A 24182-nucleotide genomic window follows, 5' to 3' on the forward strand; every position below is an offset into this window, starting at 1 on the left:
ACCAGGTACGCTGTGGGGGGCAGGGGGTGCTGGCGGCGGGGAGGTGTGGGTGCTGGGGGCGGGTGGAAGTGGAGAAAGCCACCCTTGGTTACCTACCTTAGGCTATAAGCTAAGTAGTCTCCACAGCAATGGTTCCCCTACAAGTGTGAGACCACAAGCTTTTGGGGGAGATGATGATTCTCTGAAGGATAATCGGATCCAATTTCTTCACTTCGCTCAGTTTCAGAGGAAAGTGAAGTCCAGAGCAGCAGCCAAGTTGCTCCAGATCCCAGTTAGAGGCAGGGCTGGGCTCAGACCTGGGTGTCCCGAATCCCCGGGGCCACATTTGCTTTGTGGAGGGCGGGTGGGTGGGTGGGTGGGTCAGTGAATCTACCATTTTCATGGCAGTTGGGGAGGACAGAGGTTCTGTCTTTTGCTCCTATGAGATCTCAGTAAAGGATTATCTGACATTCCCTGGCTACAGCGGGCTGGCAGCTGCTCCACTGTGGATTCCCCTCCACTGAGGGTTCATCTCCACACCAGCACCGGGTGCGGCACCTCGGGGTGCTCCACACATTTGCTGATGGAGCGGGAGGACCAACCTCTATGCAGTGCTCAGTGTTAGTGCCGGGCTCTTTTCATAAGTGTCTTTACTCTTCCAATCAGCGCGAGGAGTTAGGAACTAGTATTATTATCCCTGTTTTTCTTTTTCTCAGCAAACAGGCTCCGGGAGATTAAATGATTCCCCAGAAGCAGAACGCCAAGGCTGGCTGCACAGAGCCCACGCCTTGATGTAGGCACCAGGCTGAGGCTCAATGAATGTTGACCGAAATGTGCCCCAGAATCGGGCTTCTGGAACTTGAAGCTCCGTAGGGCCTGTAAAAGGCACATTGTCACTCAGAGGGCCTGAGCTGGGCAGGGAGTCTCTCCCACAGGCTCCTGGGGGTGCCGACGCTGCTGGTGCGCAGTAGGAAGTCAGAGCGCACAAGCGGAACCCCGATAATCATAAAAAAATAAGCGACACTCGGGTGTACCCCGGTCCATAGGAACGTTTATTGTGCCTCGCATTTGATCTGATGGCGTTACTGCGCTTCCCAGTTGATGGTGATACCGGGTGGGAAAGGACCGCCTCCCCCGCCCCGCTCCGCCCAAACGCGGGAGTGGTGGCGCTTCCGCCCCTGGGGACGGGCCAGAGGGCTTCCTGAGGTTCGCTGGGTGCCGGGCGGCGCGCGTCCTTCCCGGCGGCGGATCGCGTGTGGCCGCCGGTGATCCGCGGCTTCCAGGGCCCGGCGGACCCGCCTCCGGGGCGGGGAGGGGCGGGGAAGGGCGGGCCCGGGCGCGGGAGCTCCCGCCCAGCTGACCAGGCCGCTCTCCCCTTGCTGGTTGCCGCCCCGGCGTGCAGGGCCCGGACGCCGCCATGTCGGGCCCGTTCGAGCTCTCGGTGCAAGATCTCAACGACCTGCTCTCGGACGGCAGCGGCTGCTACAGCCTCCCGAGCCAGCCCTGCAACGAGGTCACTCCCAGGGTCTACGTGGGCAACGCGTGAGTCGCCGCTCCGAGTCCCAGCCCCGCTGGGCCCTCCCCGGAGCGCATCGCCCACCCGGGAGCTGGGGAGGGGGCGTGGGCGACTGCGGGTTGGGGGAGACGGGGCGGGGTCGCCCCTTCCGAGCTGCAGCCGGGACTGAGCCGGGGCTGGGCATGGGCTGGGCGTGGGCTGGAGTCGCCGCCCACCCCCACGCGGGGGGCGGAGGGGCTGGTCCCCGCCCCGGCCCCGCGGGGTCCTTCCCTTCCGGGGACGCGTAGAGCCCCGGGGGCCGCTCGGCCAGCGCCACGTGCGGCCCGCAGCCGCCACCCGCTGGGCACTCGGCCTTGGGTGGGGTCGGGCTACCATGTTCACTAACAGGTGGCCTCGGTCGCCCGGCCGGACTCAGGCCGGCGAGTCATGTGACAGCTGCCTGGTTCTGCAGTGAGGTCACCGCGGATGTCTGCCTTCGCTGCCATGGCAACGGGCTGACGTCACAATCCGGGCGTGGAACATTTCCCGGTTGGGCAAGTCCAGATCTAGGAATCGAAATACCCCCAATGAGGGGGCATCCAGAGAGCTGGACCAGGGTTTCCTCGCTCCTTCTCCCACCTTCCAGCTAGGGTGTGATTTACATGGATTCTAGAATGATCCAGCGATAAACCCCATAAGGACCTGAGCCATCCCTTAGAAAAGGCTCTCCAGAAAATGCATTATTTATCACTTGCGAGTTCTTGAATTGATTTTCTCATTTTCTGCTAGCCAAGTTCCTAGTAAGAAATTCTCAGCAGCAGGAGAGAATCAGTGTTAACCATTGTGAGAGGGGCTGAAATAGCAGCCCAAGGTAACGGCCAGATTGCCCAGCCTGTACAGCGTTTGGAGGCTCCAGCTGGGCTTTCAGATGACCCTGAGGTTACCAGTGTCCTGAGAACCATGGGCCCGGGGGCTGCATTTTAGAAACCCAGAACTACTCCCCTTCTCTTGTTTTACACACACACACACACACACACACACAGAGTGGCAACCAAGCAAGTGGCTGAGGGAGTGTGAGGACAGCATCAGTGTCTTATGTCAGTATCTTCTGGGACCTGGACTAGGGCTTGATGCCAAGAACTGCCGCAGAAATGGGGGTCATCTTGGAGCTTGAAGGGGTCCATAAGGCAGGTCCCAGCCTCATTCATTGCATCATTCACTCACGATATGAGTACCTGTGTGTTAGGCAGTGTAGAGTGTTCGTTCATAGTAGTGATAGGAATGATAATGGTAAATTTATTGAATGTTGAATTAGTATTAGGGAAAGGAGATGGATGGTAGTGACTCTTCACAGTTATTTTAGTGTTTGTATTGAGCCACTGCTTTACCATCGCATAAAGTGCCAGGAGTAGGGATAGATCAAACAGAGCCCTAGGGTCACAGCCAAAGGCTTCAGTAATGGCCAAGTTCTGAGGAGGACCGCCTCTCAGCCACCCAAGCAGCAGGCGGCCTGGGCACCCTCGGAAACCTTGATCTCTCGGGCAGTTTGGCACGTTCAGTTGTCACCACTTCCCAACTGGAAACGGAGATTGTGAACGTCTCGTGGCAGCCAGAGTGGCTAGTGCTGCCGGCCACTGTAGAGAACACACTCCTTGCCCTCTAAGCAAATCTGACCTTGACTTAGCCAGGGGTGTGCCGGGCGCCTGGCAGAGAGGATTGACTGAGTCCCTAGTATCCCCCCACCCATCGGGAGCCCCTTAACAAAACCAGGGCTCCTGATCCGGGCTCAGAGGGCAGAGAGGAGCTGGGTGAGCCACGTTTTCCGGGTGACGGGATTTGCAATGATGTGGGCATGAAAGACAGTGAGGGGGAAGACAGAGCAGCTCAGCTGGTGTCAGGAGAAAGGAGGTCTCCCCCCAGCTCTGCTGCTCAGCAGCCCACGTGAGCACATGCGCACCGTCTGCTGTCCTGTCAGGCCGGAGTTTAAGCGCCCTCCTTTCTTCCTCACCGGGCTGACTCTGTGACAGGCAAACCAGACCCTGTCGGACAAGGCGTTTGGTAACATATGAAAGGCTGTTTGAATTGGGATGTTGTTGTGAGATGAAATAAAGGAGCCCTTTGACTATTCAGGTCACATGTGTTGTAACCCCTGTCAGTCCTGTTGGGGCCATTGCTCTCAAAGTGTTTACTCACCCAAGAACGCATCAGCAAGGCAGCTAGTGGCCTGTGGCAGGAAGGACTCCTCTGGGGGTGGGAGGAGGCTGCCATCCAAGGAAGGAGGCAGCCCGGGACATGCTGAGTTCATTCTTCTTCACGGATGTGCCACATATTCATTCAGCGGCTACTGGGTGCCAGGTACCATAGCAGGTGCTGGGCATACAGACCTGAAGCAGAGATGGTTCTTATGTCACAGAGCTCACTGCCTGGACATTAAACAAATGGGCACAGTCAAGTGTTAGAATAGGAGCACTGATTCAGTGTCTGTCTCTGTCTATAGAATAGAATAGACCTCATTTAGCATTCACAAATCCCAGGGGTCATCCCCATTTTACAGACAGGGAAACCGAGTCACAAAAAGGTTAAGTGACTTGCTCACTGTTGCCTGGCTGGTAAGTGGCAGAGCTGGCTGGATTCGGAGCCCATTCTTAGCCACTTGGCTATACCAGCACCACAGTATAGGGCGCTTGAGGCCAAATGGAAGGGAGGAAATCAAGAAATACTGGTACTGCAGAGAGTGGTGAAAAACGAGAGGGTGCATGTCCATAGAGAAGGGCATTCTAGGCAGAACAGCTCAGGCATGAACCCAGTCTATTTGGGGCAGCAACTGGTAATGAGATATCACTGGGGTGAAGGACGAGGGGCATCAGATGAGGAGAAGCTCTGGCAGGACCAGAGCACGGAGGGTTTCTTGCTTTGCCAAGAGGCTTAGCATCTTCTCCATCTTCCTCCCCCTGGGATTGCCAGTTGGTCCGTTAAGCATCCCCTGTCGATGTCCCCTGTCTAGGTCTGTGGCTCAAGACATCTCAAAGCTGCAGAAACTGGGCATCACCCACGTCCTGAATGCTGCCGAGGGCAGGTCCTTCATGCACGTCAACACCAATGCCAACTTCTACAAGGACTCTGGCATCACCTACCTGGGCATCAAAGCCAACGACACTCAGGAGTTCAACCTTAGCGTCTACTTTGAAAGGGCTGCAGACTTCATTGACCAGGCCTTGGCTCAAAACAATGGTAAGGAAGCCACCCCCCAGGAAACGATGGGAGGCAGCTTTTTTAATTTTTAATTTATCTGCATTGTTTGAAAGTATTACAGATGTCCCTTATTGTCCCCCCAAAGGGGGGCAGCTTTGGCTGGACTTTTTCTTGGCAAACCTGTTGTTTCCTGTCTCCTGTGATGAATGACTGAAAGCTTTAAGTCTGTCAAGTGGCCCCACGTGACACAAGATGTACAAACCTTTCACACAGTGGCAGCCTCAGGGTCCTCGTGTTTGATTTGACTTTGACGGAGGGTTCATTTCCAGCACTGACCCTCCCTCCCGCCCCAGTTCAAAGAGCTTCTGTAGTGAAGTTTCAGTTCCCAGGATAAGAAGTGCTGAGGTGCCGGAGCTCCAGGCTGGTTGATTCGGAAGCTCAACGGTGGCATCAAACTAAGTGCTTTCCCACTCTCTCTCCTGCCACCCTCAGTGTTGGGGACTCCCTAAGGGTCCCAAGGTGCTGCAGCTTTCTGGCTGCCACTTCCCAACAGGACAAAACACAGCAAAGGGTGCAGCAGCCATCACTTCCTCATGTTTCTCTCATTTTAAAAAAATGTTTTTTAAATTGATTTCAGAGAGGAAGGGAAAGGGAGAGGGAGAGAGAGAGATGGAAACATCAATGATGAGAGAGAATTATTGATCGGCTGCCTCCTGCACGCCCCTCACTGGGGATCGAGCCCACAACCTGGCCAGGTGCCCTGACCGGGAATTGAACCATGACCTCCTGGTTCACAGGTCGATCGATGCTCAGCCACTGAGCCACACCAGCCGGGCTTCTCTCATTTTTTAAGAGCAAATAAAACATTCCCCAGAAATCCTCCAGTGCGATTTCCCGCACATCTCACTGGCTAGAGTTGGGTGATACGAGCATCTGCCAAGGGGAAGGGGCAGCCATGAATGGCTGAGGCTGGGGATCAGCACACTGCAGCCCACACACCAAATCTTCAAGTCAGATTTTAAATGCCTCCTGCAGCTCCGAAACGTAAGGTAAGACTGAAGCAGACCTGCTGAGGCGCTGGCAGCCGGGCGAGGCACGCCCGAGAGAAACCCTAGAAGGCCAGGGCAGGTATCTGCTGAGTGGGCTGGGCCCCTTGCCCTTTGTGCTGTCAGCTGTTTCTCTCAGCAGCTGTCTTTGCCTTCCTGCTGCCTCCAGCCTCGTCCTTCCTCCCCGCCCCAAAACCACCCAGGGGAAGTGAGCCCCGTTGAGGTGTGACCGACCCTGTCCCCCTGATGCTAGCCTGCCTCTGCTACACGGATGCTTCTTGGGCCAGCAGCTTCCCCACTGAAATGATAGCCAGTGAACAGAGTCCTCTAGATGCTGGTTGTCTCATGGTCGGGGCCCAGGAGGGAAGTTTGGACGCCCGGGGAATCTGCCGACTTTACCATCAGGCCTTTCATGGTCGTCATGGTCCCGCATGTGTCACCCCCTCCACTCCAGCTGTTCCGAGCTCCTGTGTGGGTGAGAAGGAGGGTCCCAGTGAAGGGGATGGATGTTGCTCTTGTGTGTTGGTTAGGCACCCACTCGGGGAACTCCGACTTTGTTTCCTCTTTTCATACAACTAGGAACATACCCCGCCTTTTTGTGATCACCGGCCTTAGCTCACAGGGCCTAGGTCAGTGGTCAGCAAACTGTGGCTCGTGAGCCACATGCAGCTCTTTGGCCCCTTGAGTGTGGCTCTTCCACAAAATACTACATGCGGGCGCGCATGTACAGTGCGATTGAAACTTCGTGGCCCAGGCGCAGAAGTCGGTATTTTGTGGAAGAGCCACACTCAAGGGGCCAAAGAGCCGCATGTGGCTCACGAGCCGCAGTTTGCCGAGCCGCAGTTTGCCGCCCACTGGCCTAGGTCATCAGTCTGGAAAGTTCTCCCTGCCTCTCCTGACGCTGTCCTCTGGCAAACCCTACTGCGAGCTGTAGCGCTGGCCTATGTCCTCTCCTCCATGACACCTGCCCTCAGGCTGGGTCCACTGTGTGGCTTCTCTGTCTCCGCGGCGCCTGATGTAGCGTTGGGCACATGGCAGGGACACTAAGTGATGACTGAATAAGTGACTGGAATGAATCCCGTGGGCTGTAATGCCAGCTGTCAATGCTTCTGAGATTGGCCAAGTGGGTCAACAGAAACTCACTGTCCTCCCACAGTGTGCAGGGCTCAGGGGAGTCAGGGGCCCATCACTTTGGAGAGTTAGGGAGATGGCCAGGGGTGCTCAGGAGGGAACAGTCACTTGCAGCCCGAATGATCAAGGGAGGCTTCCCTGAGGAGGCGGCGTCTGGGGGGCCTGGAAGGATGGGCTTTGAACCCTCCTTGGCCCTGTGAGCCCTGGCTGTGCTGAGTGTTCCAGGTGGTGAGGCAGCTGTTCTGCAACTGGTCCCGTGACCAGGGCTGGGGCAGGGAAAGCCCCACTCTGAGGACTTAGGGTCCGCTGGCCGGAGAGAGGATGGGCAGGAAAGTGGAGGACTCCCCCTCCTGCTTTGGGAGGCAGTGGGAAAATGCCTGTGTTTTGGGGACAGGGTTCTAGGAATAGAAGAGGGAGAGGAGGAGATAACCATGCCAGGTGGGGGCCAGATGCTGCAAGGCCGTGTGGGCCATTTGGGGCGCCATGAAATGGTATGTTTGATTTTTTTCTCTTGGTTTGTTTTTGCATTTGCGAGTTGGGTTCCTTTTATTTTTAAACTGCTTTGTTGAGGTATAACTGACATTGAATAAACTACGCGTAGTGTAATTTGGCAAGTTTTGACAGGTGTATACACTTGTGAAACCATCACCACAACCAAGATAGTGAGCATATCCATCACCCCCCAAATTTTCCTCTCTTTGTGACCTCTCCCTTCCGCCCTCTGTTCCCTCCATTCCTGAGCAACCACTGATCTGCTTTCTATCACCAGACCCCGGTACATTCAGTAGATTTTTATATAAATGGAATCACACAGCATGCATGCCTTTTTGGTCTGGCCTCCTTCACTCAGCATAAGTACTTCATGTTTCATCCATGTTGTTGCACGGTCAATAGCCCATCCTTTTTAATGCTGAGGACTATTTGGTCATATAGATGTAGCACAATTTGTTTATCCGTTCACCTGTTGATGGACATTTGGGTTGTTTCCATGTTTTGCTTTGGACTGAAATACAAGATTCATATGGAGAAGAGGTCATGTCACAAGTATGTAAATCAGGGCACTGCACACACCCATGTACCAACCCCCGGATCAAGAGGTAATAACACAACCAGCACCCCAGAAAGTCTATAACGTGTCCCGTCTTAAATCCCTCTGCTCCTAACTCTTTACCACTGTCTAGTCTTCTAACAGCACACACCAGTCAGGCTGCTGTCCTAATCTGTGGCATCATACACATTCTATTGGTGTGTTTCATCCACGTGGTTTCTGATAACTTAAGCATGTCTAACATGTGGCCCGCCGGCCGCGAGTTTGACATGCTTGGGAGATTGTACATTCTTGTTCTTTATATATATATATATATATATATATATATTATTGATTTTTCACAGAGAGGAAGGGAGAGAGATAGAGAGTTAGAAACATCGATCAGCTGCCTCCTGCACATCTCCCACTGGGGATATGCCCGCAACCCAGGCACATGCCCTTGGCCGGAATCGAACCCGGGACCCTTCAGTCCGCAGGCCGACGCTCCATCTACTGAGCCAAACCGGCTTTGGCACATTCTTGTTCTTTATCCATTCTGCCATTGATGAGCCTTTGGGAGTCCCCACACTGGGACTATTGTGAATGAGCGTTCTGGTGCATGTCTTTCGGTGAATGTGGGTGTGCGCATTCCTGCTGGGCATGGATCTGGGGCGGAATTGCTGGGCCATAGGGGCTGCATGGGTTCCGCTGGAGTAGATATGGCTTCTCAGTTTCCCAAAGTGATGTGCCAACTTGCACCCCCCTCCCCAGCCACATGTCAGAGTCCTGGCTGCTCCGCATCCTCACGGACGCTTCGTGTTTTCTGTCTTCTTCATTTTAGCTATTCTGGTGGGCACAGAATGGCCTCGCCTTGTACTTGTCATGTGCATCTGCTGGGAGAATTTTGAGTCATGGTGTGATTGGATGGCCCCAGCTCACCGTGTCACCCCCTTTCTTACAGGCCGTGTGCTGGTCCACTGCCGTGAAGGTTATAGCCGCTCCCCAACTCTAGTGATCGCATACCTCATGATGCGTCAGAAGATGGATGTCAAGTCTGCCCTGAGCATCGTGAGACAGAACCGTGAGATCGGCCCCAATGACGGTTTCCTGGCCCAACTCTGCCAGCTCAATGACAGACTAGTCAAGGAGGGGAAGTTGAAACTCTAGGGCACCCCCACTGCCTCCTCTCCAGAGGTTGGACAGGGGGAGCCCTGGCTGAGGTGTCCGTAGCTGCCACGTTTAGGAAACACAATGTACCCTGCTCCCAGCATCACCAGGCACTTGCCCACAAATCTGTCCCAACACCGCCCTGGGCCTCTTTCCCCCTGGGGAACATATAAAGAAGCTTGCTGAGGGACAGTCTTGCTCCCTGGTGTGTCCTGTGCCTGCAATTTATGGTGTCCTCTCCCTGACGTGGGGTCGCGGAGGGGGAAGACCTGCGACATGCATGCTTCTGGAGGAGCCAGGGCAGGTCTGTGGAAGTGTGAGGCCTGCAACGCTCACAGGGGCCCTCCTGGCCTCCCCGACTCCTTACGCCTGGGTCCTGTCCTGAGTGGGGACTGTAGCACCTCGAGCCTTGTAAAGGAACTATGCAAACTCGGGCCCCCCTCGCCCCCGTGTCTGTCTCCCCCGGGCTCCTTGCAGCCGCCCATCCCCTGCTTGCAGGCAGAGGCACTCCGTGAAGTCTGAAGCTGGCGTGGGTGAAATTCCCGCGAAGAGACCACATTTGAATTGCTCCCTTCGGATTAAAGATGCCTAGATAGACAAAGAGGCCCTCAGGCGGGCAAACGATTCCCCCCGGAGGTCTCTCCCGAATCAGCAGTTTCTAAAATGCGAACCCTTGGGAGGCTTGAGGTCCGAATCCACGGGGATATTTCCCTGGGCCTGCTCTCAGTCACTTGGCTTGTTAGAAGAGCGATGCCTTGGGCCATGGTTTATTTTTCTTTTTTAGAAAACAGGGTGTTGAAGTCCAGCCTATTTAAAAACCCCACCATTTGGAGAATTACAAGGATTTTGTCCTGAATTATAGTGTTGGCCAGCCCAAGCCACTCGTGCTAGCTGCTTTTTGTCTCGGTTGCTATTCTAAGAACAGGAGGAGGAAGTTGGCCAATTACAGTTTGTGTGTGTGTGTATGGGGGGGTGTGTGTGCGCGGGGGGTGGGGGGGGTGGTGGTCTCAGAAACACAGCCAAAGGACAGGCGAGCACGGAGATGAACGGTCCCAGGCTCACACCCTGCCCACGTACAGGTCGTTCTTATGGCTCTCTGGTGCCAGAAAAGACACTGGCCCTTCGGAGCAAAAATGACTCAGCCAGGCAGAAATGAAGCATGACGGGGCGTCCAAATGGAGCCTTTATCGGTGGTAGAGCAAGCAAGCAAACAAACAACAAGAAACAACTTTTTTTTAGGAATGCACTAGCTTACACATGTGTGCGCACGTTTGTCAGAATATAAGATTTTATTTTCAACAGTCTTGTTAGAACTTTGCATGATTGTCGTCATGGAAAGTGACACAGTGCTGTATACAGGTTCCCTAACAGCCATGCCCCCAACACCTAGCACATAGGTGTCTGTTAGAAGTCTGTGGAATTAAACGTGTGTTTTTTTTTTGAGCACCAAATATATGTAGGGCATTGTTCTGGTGGGTGTACCAAGCTCCCAGAATCCTGAATTTGTGGTAGGATCACTTGCAAAGATTTGCAAAGGAGTCTTGCCTGAAATGAAATATCAGGGACTTTTGTTGAATATTCAAAGTTGTTTTAAGTTTAAATCCAGGCGGTGTTACCACGTGGAGGTGTGGAATGTGCCTTTCTCAGTCGACCAGGAGCTTTCCGCCAGGACAAGGAGAAGCAGGCGTGCCTTTGGAACTCACTCGCAGGTGGCAAGGTCTCTATCTCGGCAGGGGCAGCGCTGCGCAGCCTGGGCTGCACTTTTCTCTGTGGCCACAGCAGCCCTGATATGCTGGCTGCCCAGAGAGAGCCACCCAAGTGAAATGGCCATCCTCTAAACTCTGTACCTCAGTTTTCAGATAACCCTCCCCCTTAATCCAGCTTGATCCTCACAATAACCCTAGCTGGTGGATCGTCATGTATTGTTACCTTAAAAGAAAAAGGAGCTGGGGTTCTGGGGTTCAGGGTGATTAAGGACATGACCCCCTACATTGCCCAGTTTAAGGCAGAATTGATGCAATATTTCAGGTTTGCTGCTTCCTGAAGCTGAATTCTTTCTCTCCTACGACACTCCTCAAGAAATGAGCTCCCCTACCCCACCCCCCACCCCCACCATGTCCAGGTGTGCTGCACCTGCCCTTGACCCAGCCCATGTGTGCAAGGGCCAGTTAGCTTTGTGGACAGAGAACGATTCAAGCTGTGGTGCCAAGGGAGGTCTAGTGAAGGTTGAGACAAAGTTGGCACAAAGCCATCCGTAGTCCAGGAACAGGAAGTAAAAGACTGGGTTCGAATGTGTGACTCTTCTAGGAAACACGTAGCATCCCTAAGCCAGAGCTTTCTGCCCCACTTCTGGAAGAGGCTCCGGATATGGGGCCCAGGCAGTGGTCACCCCACAGGACAGCCACAGCGACTTAGGAGCTCTTGAAGGCCTGTGCATGGGGGCCTGAGGGAAAAAAGTCAGTGGGAGAATTATTGCCTTTACTTTGGGACTACTTTTTGCTGATAACTGGGATTTCTTGACAGTCTGTAGGCTCAGAATCCCCATATTTACTTCACAAGATTTAGCTCCTAGTTCTTTGAGTAAAGTAACATCAAATTCTAGCGTGTAAGAGTCAACATGCGCCCAGCGCTGAGGAGAAGCTGTTCCTGGGCAGCTTTACCCCTGGGAAGTGATGGACTAGGAACTGAGGGTGCCCTCCCTCCCTCCCTGACATGATCCCTTTCTTCGACTAGCAGACCCCCAAATTAGAGCACCAGGCGTCTCCTCTGCCTAAAGCAGTACACGTGCCACAGGCTGGTCTGTTTCCCTGCCACTCTGGATTACCTGGAGAGCATAAATCAGCATCTACAAACAAGGGGACTCTGACACGAGGGTTCTCTAAGAATCCCCACTTGGAATTGACCACCACTGAAAGTTAGAGGGTGTGTCAAAATGGTGACCGCCAGGTGGCGCTGCGTTCCACCCGTGGTGAGGGATGATTTGAAAATGAATGTTGGTGCCTTCTGTGTCACAAGTTAATGTTAAGATGCTAATGTTTTAATCAGAATAAGCACTGATCTTATAATAAAGATATAAGCTTTTCTCGCAGGAGATTTCCTGTTATAAAACCGGTGTCAAGTATCACTGAAGAGCCAACGATGATGGTCCTTCCAAGTCAAGATTTTATTCTGATTGGGTTAGAGGCCGAGGCCGTCTCCGGCGGAGAGAGCAGATTGGCTGGAAGCTTACCTTCCCTCCTGTCAGCTTTCAGGGTAACCTGATTGTGAAAGTAACAAATTTTCTGGACAGAAAAGGGGGAAGGTATTAAATGGTTTGTTTTTTAAAATAAGTTTAATGTCTGTTATATCACAAATCAGTGTTAAAATACTAATACTGTAACCAAAATAAATGTCTTATATTACCAAGAAATGGTCTCTTTTCGGTCCTTATCACAGTTGGTTGCTTTTATGCTTACCTTTTATGTTTGCTTTTTCTAACTTTTAAAAAGAATCATCTAAAAATTGGCCTTCCTGAGCTAGTGATATGTTCCATGCTGATTATATTTAGACAAGTAGATATTTGCTGAACACCCTTCCAGTACCAGAAATGTCCTGTGTTAGCAAGTCTTTTTATTTATTTCATTTTAAAAATTCAGATTTATTGAGGTATAATAGACTGGAATATTCCTGAGTGCAAAGGCCCACCCCTAATGAGGGAGGTAAGATTTATGGTTCTAAGAAGTAGGGGTGGGGGTGACAGTCTCAAGGTGGCCTCACGTGAAGATGACTGGGTGGCATTTTGGGATTTGTTATCCTGCAAATGGACAGTCCCAAAACATATCCCTGACCCCAGATGCTTTAAATCCCACCATTAGCACGGTCTCCCCTACCATAAGCACTGCCTTTTTCCCTCTGAATAAACAAACTCAGAGTTGGGTGCCTTTAGGCCCAAAGTCTGGACAGCAAAAGAGCCTCTCTGGTCTTTGCTTAGAGGCACTTAGGCGAACTCATTATTTGTCAGACCGCTGGGGCAACATAACCTTTATATTTTTACACAAACTCTTAAGGCAGAGCACTAAGATGTAAAACGGGTAAAGTGTTTTTTTTAAGTATAATTTTTAAAACATTTTAAGTAATACATAGTAATCAATTCAAACAATACAAAAGGCTTATAATGAAAAGTGAACCTCCTACCCCAAACCTTCAATCCCTCTCCTCGGAGGAAGCCACTATTAGGTATATCCTAGAAAAATCATTCTTTACAATTATCTCAAAATTAAAAGATTAATTTGAAAAATTATGTTGTATAGGATGTTCATAGCACCTGTACCAAGAATAGGGGAACATGGGATGTAACCTAAACTACCCACAACAGAAGTCAGCTAAAGCCCTAGGGGTTTGCCGCCCGCAGCATTGTCTAGCTCTGAACGACAAGCTTGTGGCCTGCGTAAATATAAAGTTGAATTGATGTTAAGCAAAAAAGCAGATGGTGCCCTGGCCAGTGTGGCTCAGTTGGTTGGAGCATTGTCCCATATGTTGAAAAGTTGCAGGTTCGATCCCCAGCAGGGCACACATGGAAGGCAACCAATCGATGTTCTCTCTCACATTGATGTTCCTCTCTCTCTCTCTCCCTCCTGCCCTCCCTCCCAATCTCTATAAAAATAAATGGAAAGAATATCCTCGGTGAGGATTTAAAACAAACAGCAGATGGCATCATAGCCGGGTTGTCTCTGAGCCAATCTGTGGAAATCATGGCTCTACGCTGGCAGAGAATACGTCAAAAGTTTGGGGATAATTTAGAGATTCAAGTCCACTGGATTCTTCTCTCTCTCTCTCTCCCTCTCTCTCTCTCTCTCTCTCTCTCACATTAGATTCAAATAAAATAATGAAATAAATAAAATCCTGACCTTCGCCATCCTCCAGTAGCTGGCTTCTCCTTCCACCTCCGGCAGGTGGCAGAAGTGTTCCAAGGACGGTCCCCACGTCTCCGTTTCATGCGATGGGCCTGCCGCCTCCAACAGCGGGTGGGGCTCCGGCATCAATCCCGCCAGCTCAGGGTCTCCGGGCATCAGAATGGCCCTCTCCCAAGTCCAGGACAAGAAGGCAGTGTCCGGCCACAGTAGGGTTAACGGCTCACATTCCAGAGCAAGGGAAGCTGGAGGGTCAGAGACAGGGGAGGGGGCACGGAGGACCAGCTTCTCACAACACACGGGCTCTGTTGGGAGAGATAGATCACCCCCAACAATGGCCACAGCTGTTTTCGTCTGCCCCGAAGGAAAGACGAAGGAAGCAGGTATCAGAGAGGGCCCTTCCTGCAGGGGCTTCTGTCTGGCTTGTAAAACTGTCAGAGCAGCTGCATTCATGTGTTGAGTGATGGATGATGGAAAGGAGGAGGGACCGGTGGCCGCAGATGGACACGGCGACTTACAAGTCGAGGCAGGTGGCAGAGGCCGTGCAGATGCTCTGCAGGTGGGGCAGGCTGATTCACGGCCCAGTGAAAATACCAAGGGGACCGGAGCCACAGCCCTCTTCCCGGCCTCCTGGGGGGGGGGGGGGGGGCGGGAGCGGCTGCCGCCTCAATCCATCTGCAATGAAAGCTTCCGCTGGCGCTTTCTTTTCCTGCACCTCAGGTGTGAACCTCCTTCCCCGCCTCTGCCCCTCCCAGGCCCTCGTTCTGCTCCAGGGCTGCGGCTGGCCGGGCCTGGGAGGGCTTCATGGAGTGCGCCCCGTGGTAGGCACCCGTGAGATCTCCCAGAGAGGACTCAAAGCTGGTTTTGAAACATGTAATGGGCTGGGAGACAAGGAAGGAAAAATGTCAACACTAAAAATGTTGGCCTTGGCTTTTGCTAAGAAAAGGGATTTTGTGTTCTCCACTCCTGCCCACAGCCTGGCTGGGGAAATGACTGCCTTCGGGACGTCAGCCTGCAAGCCACAGGGAGTGTCCGGGCCCAGAAGTGCCTGTCACCATGTGAAGCATGGTAGCAACCATGCTTGGGTAAAAATGGCTGTTTAGTATTTTAACCCTGCTGACTTGGCTTCTGTCATTACTTGCTTGCTAAAGTAATAGAAAAGTTATTTTGATTTTCTGAACTTATATAAGTTATCCCATTCGATTGAATACTCCATTGACTGTGGCATGAAAACCCCCATTGATAGTGATCTTACTGGTCTTTCGAAACACATTCCTCTGCACCTGGAGACCGTGACAGCACAATGGCTCTAAATGGCCTCAGTGGCTCCAGATAATGTGTTTCCGTTGACTCAGGGGTCCCAGGACACTCACTGTGGCCTGAGAAATGGGACTGTCTGGGCTCAGCCCTCTGGAGGACTCAGAACTGCAGTTTCCTTTGTTAAGCTGGTGCCAAGTTTGTTTTGAGAAAGCCCAGGGGGGGCCCAGGGAAGTCGAGGTGAAGAGCTGGGGCTCAAGTTGATAAGTAAAAACCACCGCCGCCTGCACAGACGAGGTGCCCCCCTCTCTCTGAGTCACCGGGAGCACCGGCAGCAATTTGGGAGTTTGCTGCACTTGAGGAGAAGTCTTTGGAGAGGGCTTGCTCTGAGCACACCCTGTTCCCTCCCCCTGGGCTGAGGGAAGCATGGGGCCAGCCCTGCCCCAGCCTGTCATTGGCTGGCACGAGGCAGAGGGGGCTTTAAAAAGGCAAACGTGCCTGGGCTGGGGACTGGAGCCCGTGCTACTGGAAGGCCAGGTGCCCTCCTCCAGCTGGCACCATGCAGCTCTCTCTTGCCCTGTGTCTCGTCTGCCTGCTGGTGCACGCAGCCTTCCGCATGGTGGAGGCCCAGGGGTGGCCGGCCTTCAAGAATGATGCCACGGAAATCATCCCAGAGCTGGGCGAGTACCCCGAGCCTCCGCCAGAGCCGGAGAGCAACAAGACCATGAACCGGGCCGAGAACGGAGGGAGGCCTCCCCACCACCCCTTTGAGACCAAAGGTACGGGGTGGCAGAGAGCGCTTGTGGCACAGGGCTCCTCTGAGGGGAGGGTTCTCTTTGGGATGTTTGAAGGCTGGGGTGGGGTGGACCCTCAGGTGCTGCTGGCAATGGGTGGAGGGACAGTCTTGCCTAGAGGCAGGGAAGGATAGCATGCCAATGGAGCCCTGGAATCCAGTGCAGGGACTTGAGGCTGGCAGGGGGCTGGCAGAAAGCCTGGGGCAGGATGGAGGTGGGCAGGCTGGGTAAGGAGAAGGTTTAAGGAACCCCTTCCTGAAGTTCAGGAGTCAGTCCAGCTGCCAGCATCACTGGGGACAGGACAAGGCAAGGGAGTCTCACACCTATAAGCTCTTGCTGGAGGCCAGGTGCTCTCTGTGGGCTGTGCATGTGCTATAGCCCAGGATCGTCCACATGGGAGCCCCATGAGGTGAACTCCCAGCGTGAAGGTGAAGAAATAGAGGTTCCAGAAGTTAAGTAGTCTGGTAGTGAGTAGAAGGACTGAGATTTGGACCCAGTTTGATCCAATTCCAAAACAGCCCTGGTGGGGGATGATGGGTGGGGTCGTGGGGATCAAAAGCCAGAGCAAATCCCCCCAGAGTAGTGGGAAAGGGATGACAGAGAGGCACCTCGTCAGCTCCCCCTGCGCATGGTCGGCCTCGTGAGCTGGCCCTTGAACGGGAGTGTAGGCACCGTTTCAGCCTCTAGTGTGGGTGGCTGCTGGGCCCAGGCCCTGGAGGGGAGGCAGCAGCAGCATCCTCCGTGCAGGGAGCAGACACAGGTGTTTACTGAGCCCAGCATCCGTCCTGTGTCCCCACCTCAGACCCAGCCTTGCCCATTCCTGGGGAGGGAGCCTGACCCTAGCGAAAAGTCAGTGGCCCCGGTGGAGGGTACACCTGGGCTCCTGGTCAGGTCTGCACAGAGAAGCCTGGGGGGCGGGGCCACTGTGCACAGCTGGCAGGAACGGCTGGGGGCGGGGCTGGCTGATCCTTCAGAGTGAGGGCCTCACTGCCCTCAGGCCATTGCCCAGGTGGGAGAGGAGCCCACTTCCCAGGCTCCTGCATCCCACCCGTCCCTGCCTCACAACCACTGGGCTGCAAGGGGACCCAGGAATGAGGTGTCCACTTCCCTGGGCTCCCGCGAGAGGCCACAAGCCCCCAAGGGAGCCACTTGTCCAAAACAAAGTCACCCTCTGCAGAGGAAGGACCTGACCTTGGGGCACTATTCTTGGAAAGCCCCAAAGCCTCCTTCCCTGGGCAAATAAGCCACCCCCACCCCCCCACACACACACCCCTGCAGCCTGGAAGCAGGACGAGGGAGTCAAGCCAACCCAGAAACCAGGAGGCCGGCCACAGGAGGAAGGCAAGCCCACATGCCCCTGCTGCGCGTGCTCTCCGTGCCTGGGGGTGGCTGCCTGGCCTTCTCTGCCCCCATCTCTGGTTGTGGTCTTAGGACTATTTTTCATCCCTTGGTGTCACATGGAATGGTCCCCATGAGACCCTTGGGGTGGACAGGTGCTCACAGGAGGACCAGCTATTTAAAAAGCTCCCACCATTTAAGCCCACGGTAGGAGACATCATCAAGGTGACTTCAGGGGACCAGGTCAGGCCTCAGAGGACAATCTCCCCCCCACCCAGAAAGCAAGCCTGTGCCGCTGTCAGGTGTCCATTCAAATGGCACAAACGAGAGGTGTGCCCAGCAGGGTACCTGGTACCCAACAGGTACTTCAGTGTTTGTGGGACCTGAACCTGTAGGTTTTCCGTCAGAGCTGGGTCCCTCTCTGGTAGGGAAGTAACTGTAGTAAAAAGCACCCCCTTGCCCCCCCCCCTGCCCCGCCCAGCTTGGGCACACGGCTTCCACCCACGTGGGAGCCAAGTGGTGCTGGGCCCCAGGGAAGTGGAGCCAGGAGATCCAGTTCTGCCTTTTGGGCCAGCGCTTTTCCCTCTCTGGGCTTCAGTGCTGTCCGTGAAAAGGAGGGGGTTGGACATGCTGCCTTTGGCTCCTTTCAAGTCTAATGACTTCTCCTCCTCTCCACCTCCCTTCCATCCCTCTCCTCCTCCGCAGCTGCCCTGATTTATTACCTTCAATTAACCCCTACTCCTCGCCATCACCTCAGGCCCCTCCCAAGTGTCTGGAAAAGGAATTTGGGAGAAGCCAGAGGCATGCAAATTGTGCGGCTAGTATCAGCCTTGCCACGGTCAGGGGCCCTGTGGCATAGGTGTGACTTAATATAACAAAGAGGCCCCCCTCGGAGAGAAATAATAACACATCACAGCCAGCCAACACTTCCAGCTCTTACTGCGTGCTTGGTGGTGTCCCCTGCATTATATATGTAACGGATTAACTCACTGAATCCTCAGATAGCAAGCACAGAGAGGTGAAGTCGTTTCCCCAAGATCACACAGTGATGGAGCTGGTATTTGAACTGCAGCAAAGAAAAAAAGAAAGAAAGAAATTGGCTCCAAAGTTTTAGGGGAAATCTTTCCACCAGCCGGGCCCTTCCCATAATAGATGTCCAGGGGCAAAAGCGTCTGGAGGGAGGCAGGTTTGGGAAAGGCGAGGTGGTGTGGAGGGAGCTGGCCAGACGGGGAGGCGTGGTCGGGCCCGGCCTCCGCCCTCACTCGCGCCTCTCTCCGCAGACGTGTCCGAATACAGCTGCCACGAGCTGCACTTCACCCGCTACGTGACCGACGGGCCCTGCCGCAGCGCCAAGCCGGTCACCGAGCTGGTGTGCTCCGGCCAGTGCGGCCCGGCGCGCCTGCTGCCCAACGCGATCAGCCGGGGCAAGTGGTGGCGGCCGAACGGGCCCGACTTCCGCTGCATCCCCGACCGCTACCGCGCGCAGCGGGTGCAGCTGCTGTGTCCCGGCGGCGCGGCGCCCCGCGCGCGCAAGGTGCGCCTGGTGGCCTCGTGCAAGTGCAAGCGCCTCACCCGCTCCCACAACCAGTCGGAGCTCAAGGACTTCGGGCCGGAGGCCGCGCGGCCGCAGAAGGGCCGGAAGCTGCGGCCCCGCGCCCGGGGCGCCAAAGCCAACCAGGCGGAGCTGGAGAACGCCTATTAGAGCCAGCCGCCCGCCGCGCCTCCCCAGCGGGCGCCCCGGAACCAGGCGCCCCAGGCGCCCCAGGCTTCTGCCCTCTGCGCGCGGTCTGATTGTTTGTATTTCATTTTAAATGCCTGCAACCCAGGGCAGGGGGCTCAGACCTGTCTGGCTGCGCAGGCAGTAGCTAGGCCCGGTGGATTCCGGCTGCCAGCAAAGCCCCACACTCCCCGCCCTCCGAGGGGGTCCCTCAGGGCAGGCGAGGGAGCTGAGAGTCACGGACACTGAGCCATGCAACCCCGCCCACCGGGGCCACCTACCTTGGCATGTCCCACTTCCGAGCAGGCAGAAGAGGAAGCCCTGGGGTTTAGGGAGCGGAGGGGAGTGAGAGAAGTCTGGGGACTGGTTATGAAAGGTCAATAAGATCCCCCGCGTCTGCCCATCAGACAACACAGCGCCATGCCGTGCCAAGAGCATAGGACTTGGGTTCTTAGATAGGGTTCTAGTCCTGGTTCTGCCACTCCCTTTCTGGGTGACCTTGGGCTACACTCTTCTTTTTCTGAACCTTGACTTCCTCTTTGTAAAATGCAGGTGCGGTTGGGATTAGGATCTCAAGGAATCTACTGCCATATGATTCCAGGGACTTGGGTGGCTTTCAGATGAGCAGGAAGAGAGAGGTTGGCTTGAATCCCTGCCTGGTCATGTCCAGAACCCCGAGTTGTAATTTTCTGACCTGACAGCCAAAGATGAAAAACTAGCAGGGAAAAGAAGGGCCCGTTTCTGGCTGCCAAACTCCTGAAAGATGCTGATCTGTCTCCCAGCCCTGCCTCCCCAGGTGGTTGGCTGCCTCCGCCTTCCATCGCAAAGGGTGCAGAAACGCCATCCACTGGGGTAGAGGAGGAGGTCCCCAGGGTGCCGGGAGGGACAGAAATCACCCTCCAATTCCCAGAGAGCAGCACCCTCCCCCCATGGCCATCTTTTAAAGTCACCTTCTGTAAAGAAGCTCAAGGTCCCAGGACACTGGGCTTGCAGGCCCAAAGGAGTAGCCCCTGCCCTTTCAACGACCAGCAAATCCCTTCTGAGTCCCCTCCTCCTGCCTACCACTCACAGACACATTTTTGTCTAGAAAATTGCTTTTTTACTGCTGTTTCATGGGATGGCATATCTTACATTAAAATAATATTATTGGGGGGAAATGACAAGTGCTGTACATACGCTGAGAAATCACTAAGCCAATAGCTGCCATTCAAAAATCTTTTTGAAAATCATTTTCAGACACCTCTTACTTTCTGTGTAGTTTGTAATTGTTAATTTTTATTTTTTTTTTAAACAGAAGCACATGCCATGTGAAAGCCTGCTGGGTTGGTCATTTTTTGCTATCTTTCATGTGGGATTTGTCCACAGGAATGAAAGTTGTGGTTTTTAAAAAGAGTTAAGTTACATATTTATTTTCTCACTTAAGTTATTTATGCAAAAGTTTTTCTTGTAGAGGATGACAATGTTAATATTGCTTTATGAAATACCAGTCTGTTCTTTCAGAGTCCAGAGGCATTGTTAATAAAGACAATGAGTCGTTATGGAGAGGATGTGTGGTCTCAATTTGTCAACCACACACAGTCATTTCTGTCAAAGTTAACATCCTCTCGGCGCTGGGACACCTTTGGCTGCGCTATGGTGGCCCTGGTGGCAATTACCTTCCTTTGAAAAGTCATGTTCCGCCCTTCCTTTCCAAACCTAGACCTCATTCCTTCACTCCGCCATTGTAATAACCTCAGTCCCGTCTCCCTCAAGCAGCCTGCCCTTCACATTGTTCCAAAAACACTGCTCTCATCCTGTCACAGCCTTGCTCAAAATTCCTTAACAGCTCCTCCTTCCCAGGGACAAGTTCAGGCTTCTCAGTCTGGCATATAAGGCTTGGCCTGCTTGTGTCCCATCCCCCACTCCACCAAGCTTCCTTAATGACTCCAAGTGCCACATGCTGTATTGATGATCCCTACCGCCTTAGCTTGCCACCTGCCCACACCCCCAACAACTCCTGCTTTTTCTATTGGGTTCATGTTCCTTGTCGTCTCTTCCCTGAACCTCCCAGAGATGTTTCAGTCCCCACTGATCCTTCTCTCCTCAGATGTCCGGCCCCTTTTGTCCACGCCTCTGATTCTATGTCTTTCATTTGACCTTCATTCATGGACCACCTGCCTCATCTGGCCACGCCCTGCTTAGTACTTGGATGGACACAAAGCCATGTTCCATTCAGGACCAGCTCACTGGGAGCTCACCCAAGCTTTTCCCCAAACAGGAATTTCATGCCTCTCTAGTAAATATATCAGCAGGGACAACGTCTTGCTCTTCTCTCATAGTGCTGATGCTAGCTGAGACTCAGAAAGTACTGTTCAGTTGCCATTAGGAGGGTCAATCAATTGCAAAGCTTTAAATCAAGTCCAGCCCATCTAGGGGTAACCCCACCCTAAGAGCCCACCTTACCCCCCAAAGTAAGCTGAGGTCTGCCCTGGTGACCTACCATTTTAACTCCCAATGAACCCTCCCAAATCCATTATCATCATCAACAAGTCTATGGTAAGCGTCATTGTGTGCTTCTGCCTCCAGGCTCCAGGAGGCCACAGTGAGACCCTGCAGAGGATCTATACTCTGTGAGGGGTGCCCCAGAGCCGGGAACACAAGAGCAGGTAGGAAATGGGTACATTATCCAGCTCCCAGAGGCAATGTGGTCCAATGGCTGAAACACGGGCTCTGGAGTCACGTTTGTGTTTGAATCTGAGGAAACTGAGGCACCAAAGGGTTAAATGTTTTGCTGGATATGAACTCAGTTCCCTGCCCTGACACTCATTCAAGCTGCTCAGAGCCTGGTGGGCACGTGGGCAAATGATCAGGTCACACTGTTGTGTACAAAGTGTTATGGTACCAAAGACGGGAGTACTTGGCTCTGTGGTGGGGACAAGGGATAACGTTTAGGGAAAGGTTCCCAGAGGTGGGTGCTGCTTAGAAGCTCACCGGGTGGAGAAGGGAGCACAGACATTCTAGGCGGAGACACAGCCCAAGCAAAGGCCCTGGGGCTGAAGATGTGTGGCTGCTTCTGGTGGACAAGACTCAATCCACCATTTCTCAGCACGGACCGAGTCCTCCCTGTGTGCCAGGTAGTGCGGGGGACCAGGAATGCCAAGCAATGCCTCACAACAGATACACCTAGGGTCTGCTTTCTGGGACCTGCAGATCCAGGAGGGATCAGCCCAGGCTACAATCCCATTACCACGAGGGGGGAAAAAACCTCAAAGGCTAAATTGTAGGTCAGGCTAGGAGTTATTTATGGAAAGTTATATTCTACCTACATGGGGTCTATGAGCCTGGCGCCTTTCAGAAACGGAGCAGACTTTGACAGGCTCAGCTGGGAGGGCGGGGTTCTGGAGAGCAGGGACTCTGGTCTGTCGCTGCCCACCAATACCCAGTCTACAGCAGGCGCCTCACATGCATTGTGGTTGCATAGCTGTTGTTCAATCCATTTAGGATCTCTTCTCTCTCGATTAGGCAGATGGAATGGAATAGGATCTATGGATGAAGGTGGAAGGCGGGGGGGTGGAGGCAGGGGGGTGTCTGACCTCTATGAAAGAAGGCTGTTTGCCTGTATCAGCTTCTACCGGGTCTCTGAGGATAAGACGCAGCTCCCACCCTCAAGCAATTTATCATGTTGCTGGGAGACAAGTGGAAAAGGAGGGCACCAGGTGCCGCTGTGGACTGGATGGTCATTTGCCACAGGCGTGCTGAAGATCGAGGGGGTGAGAGAAGGGGCAGCGAAGAAAAGGAGCAAGGGGATCCCGCGCCAGGGGTGGGGCAGTGCCGGCACGGGACCTGGCACGCCGCACTCGCTCTCTATTCGGCTTTATTACACAAGGAAGCAGCAGAAGCCAGAAAGGAGAGGAGGAGGGTTGGGGGCAGAGTTGGAGACTGTCGGTCAGGGCTGGAGAGAGGAAGCATAGAGTGAAAAGGAGGGAGGGGCTGAGTCCCATCATGGTGGCATTGACTCCCATGGGAAAGAGGAGAAGCTGGGCCATGGGAGCTGAAAGGGGCCTCGAATGACGGACTGCTTTTCTTACAACCTTTCTCCCCTGAGATTCCCCATTTCCCTACCATCATCTGGGGTGCACCCAGAGGGCCAGAGCTGGCAGGGGGCAGCTGCAGGTGGGAGGGAGGTGCCCGTGAGGGAGAGCAGGAACGGAAGATGGAGGAGAGAGGGCCAGCGACAAGCCTCATTTTCCTGACAACTTCCTGCTTCAGGTGGAGGCAGGAAGGACGGGGGCAGGAGAGGAAGTAGGAGGAAAGAGAGGATGGACATGGGAGGAAGAGAAGGGTAAGCAGTCATCATTCCACTAACACTGAGTGCCAGCTGCATGCCAGGCTCCACCCGAGGCTCCAGGAGCGTGGTTGTGGTTGTGGAGTCCCGTGCAGCTCATGGTCTGTGCCAGAGGGAGACGCATGTCAGACAGATAAAGAAATGCAGAGCCCAGGAATGCAAAGTTGTGTAAAGCAAAATAAAGCTGGTGAGCAGATAGAGAGCCAGGCCAGGCCTCTCTGAGGAGGTGGCATTTAAGCTGAGACCTGCATGCAGTGAGGAGGGAGCTGCTCGGGACTGGGGGGTGGGGGGGGGGGGTGCACATGCCAGGAGGTGGAACAGCAAGTGCAAAGGCCCTGAAAGTATGTGGGGGGCGGGGGAGGGGAGGGACACCACTAATTGCCTTGGGTGTCTTTCAGGCATCTTCATGCCAAGGCTGCTAACCCCTAATCTGGAAGCCAGCATGGTAATTATAATTATAGTGGGGAGGTGTGTGGGGTGTGTGTGGGGGTGTGTGTATGTGTGTGTAAGAGACAGAGTGTCTTTTTATTCTCCTGGCTCTATGTGTTAAAGACCATGTGGTTCCCAGAGGATAATAATTTACATATTAATAATAAGCAGCTATGCACAGCTTGATTCTTTTTTTTTTTTAAGTTTCTTATTGATTTTTAGAGAGAGAGAGAAACATCATCACATTGGCTGCCTCCTGCACACCCCCTGCTCGGGATGGAGCCCGCAGCCTGGGTTCCTGGGTCGATGCTCAACTGCCGAGCCACACTGGCCGGGCCTCACCTTCATTCTTAAAGCGCATGATAGGTTTGCTTGAGTAAGGCTGTGTGCATTGGAC

The 24182-nt window shown here is 53.8% G+C and overlaps 2 protein-coding genes across 2 annotated transcripts; both read left to right on the forward strand.

The window, feature by feature from the left end:
• Window positions 1-1177: 1177 nt before the first annotated feature.
• Window positions 1178-12446, forward strand: DUSP3 (dual specificity phosphatase 3). Its single transcript, XM_036340195.1, has 3 exons — window positions 1178-1521; window positions 4479-4705; window positions 8832-12446. Exons 1-3 carry the CDS (start codon window positions 1397-1399, stop codon window positions 9035-9037), a joined length of 558 nt encoding a protein of 185 aa, XP_036196088.1. The 5' UTR covers window positions 1178-1396; the 3' UTR covers window positions 9038-12446.
• Window positions 12447-15711: 3265 nt separating this feature from the next.
• Window positions 15712-20553, forward strand: SOST (sclerostin). Its single transcript, XM_036341020.1, has 2 exons — window positions 15712-15962; window positions 18596-20553. Exons 1-2 carry the CDS (start codon window positions 15743-15745, stop codon window positions 19015-19017), a joined length of 642 nt encoding a protein of 213 aa, XP_036196913.1. The 5' UTR covers window positions 15712-15742; the 3' UTR covers window positions 19018-20553.
• The last annotated feature ends 3629 nt before the right edge of the window (window positions 20554-24182 follow it).

The sequence above is a fragment of the Myotis myotis genome, unplaced genomic scaffold, assembly GCF_014108235.1.
Source record: "Myotis myotis isolate mMyoMyo1 unplaced genomic scaffold, mMyoMyo1.p scaffold_m19_p_17, whole genome shotgun sequence".
Classification (NCBI taxonomy): Eukaryota; Metazoa; Chordata; class Mammalia; order Chiroptera; family Vespertilionidae; genus Myotis; species Myotis myotis.

What these genes read in the sequence shown, in the direction of transcription:
- DUSP3 (XM_036340195.1), top strand. Translation starts at nt 1,397, where the DNA reads ATGTCGGGCCCGTTCGAGCTCTCGGTGCAAGATCTCAACGACCTGCTC. An exon ending in AGGGTCTACGTGGGCAACGC is followed by an intron (nt 1,522 to 4,478) that starts GTGAGTCGCCGC and finishes TCCCCTGTCTAG; the next exon opens with GTCTGTGGCTCAAGACATCT. An exon ending in GGCCTTGGCTCAAAACAATG is followed by an intron (nt 4,706 to 8,831) that starts GTAAGGAAGCCA and finishes CCTTTCTTACAG; the next exon opens with GCCGTGTGCTGGTCCACTGC.
- SOST (XM_036341020.1), top strand. Translation starts at nt 15,743, where the DNA reads ATGCAGCTCTCTCTTGCCCTGTGTCTCGTCTGCCTGCTGGTGCACGCA. An exon ending in CCACCCCTTTGAGACCAAAG is followed by an intron (nt 15,963 to 18,595) that starts GTACGGGGTGGC and finishes CTCTCTCCGCAG; the next exon opens with ACGTGTCCGAATACAGCTGC.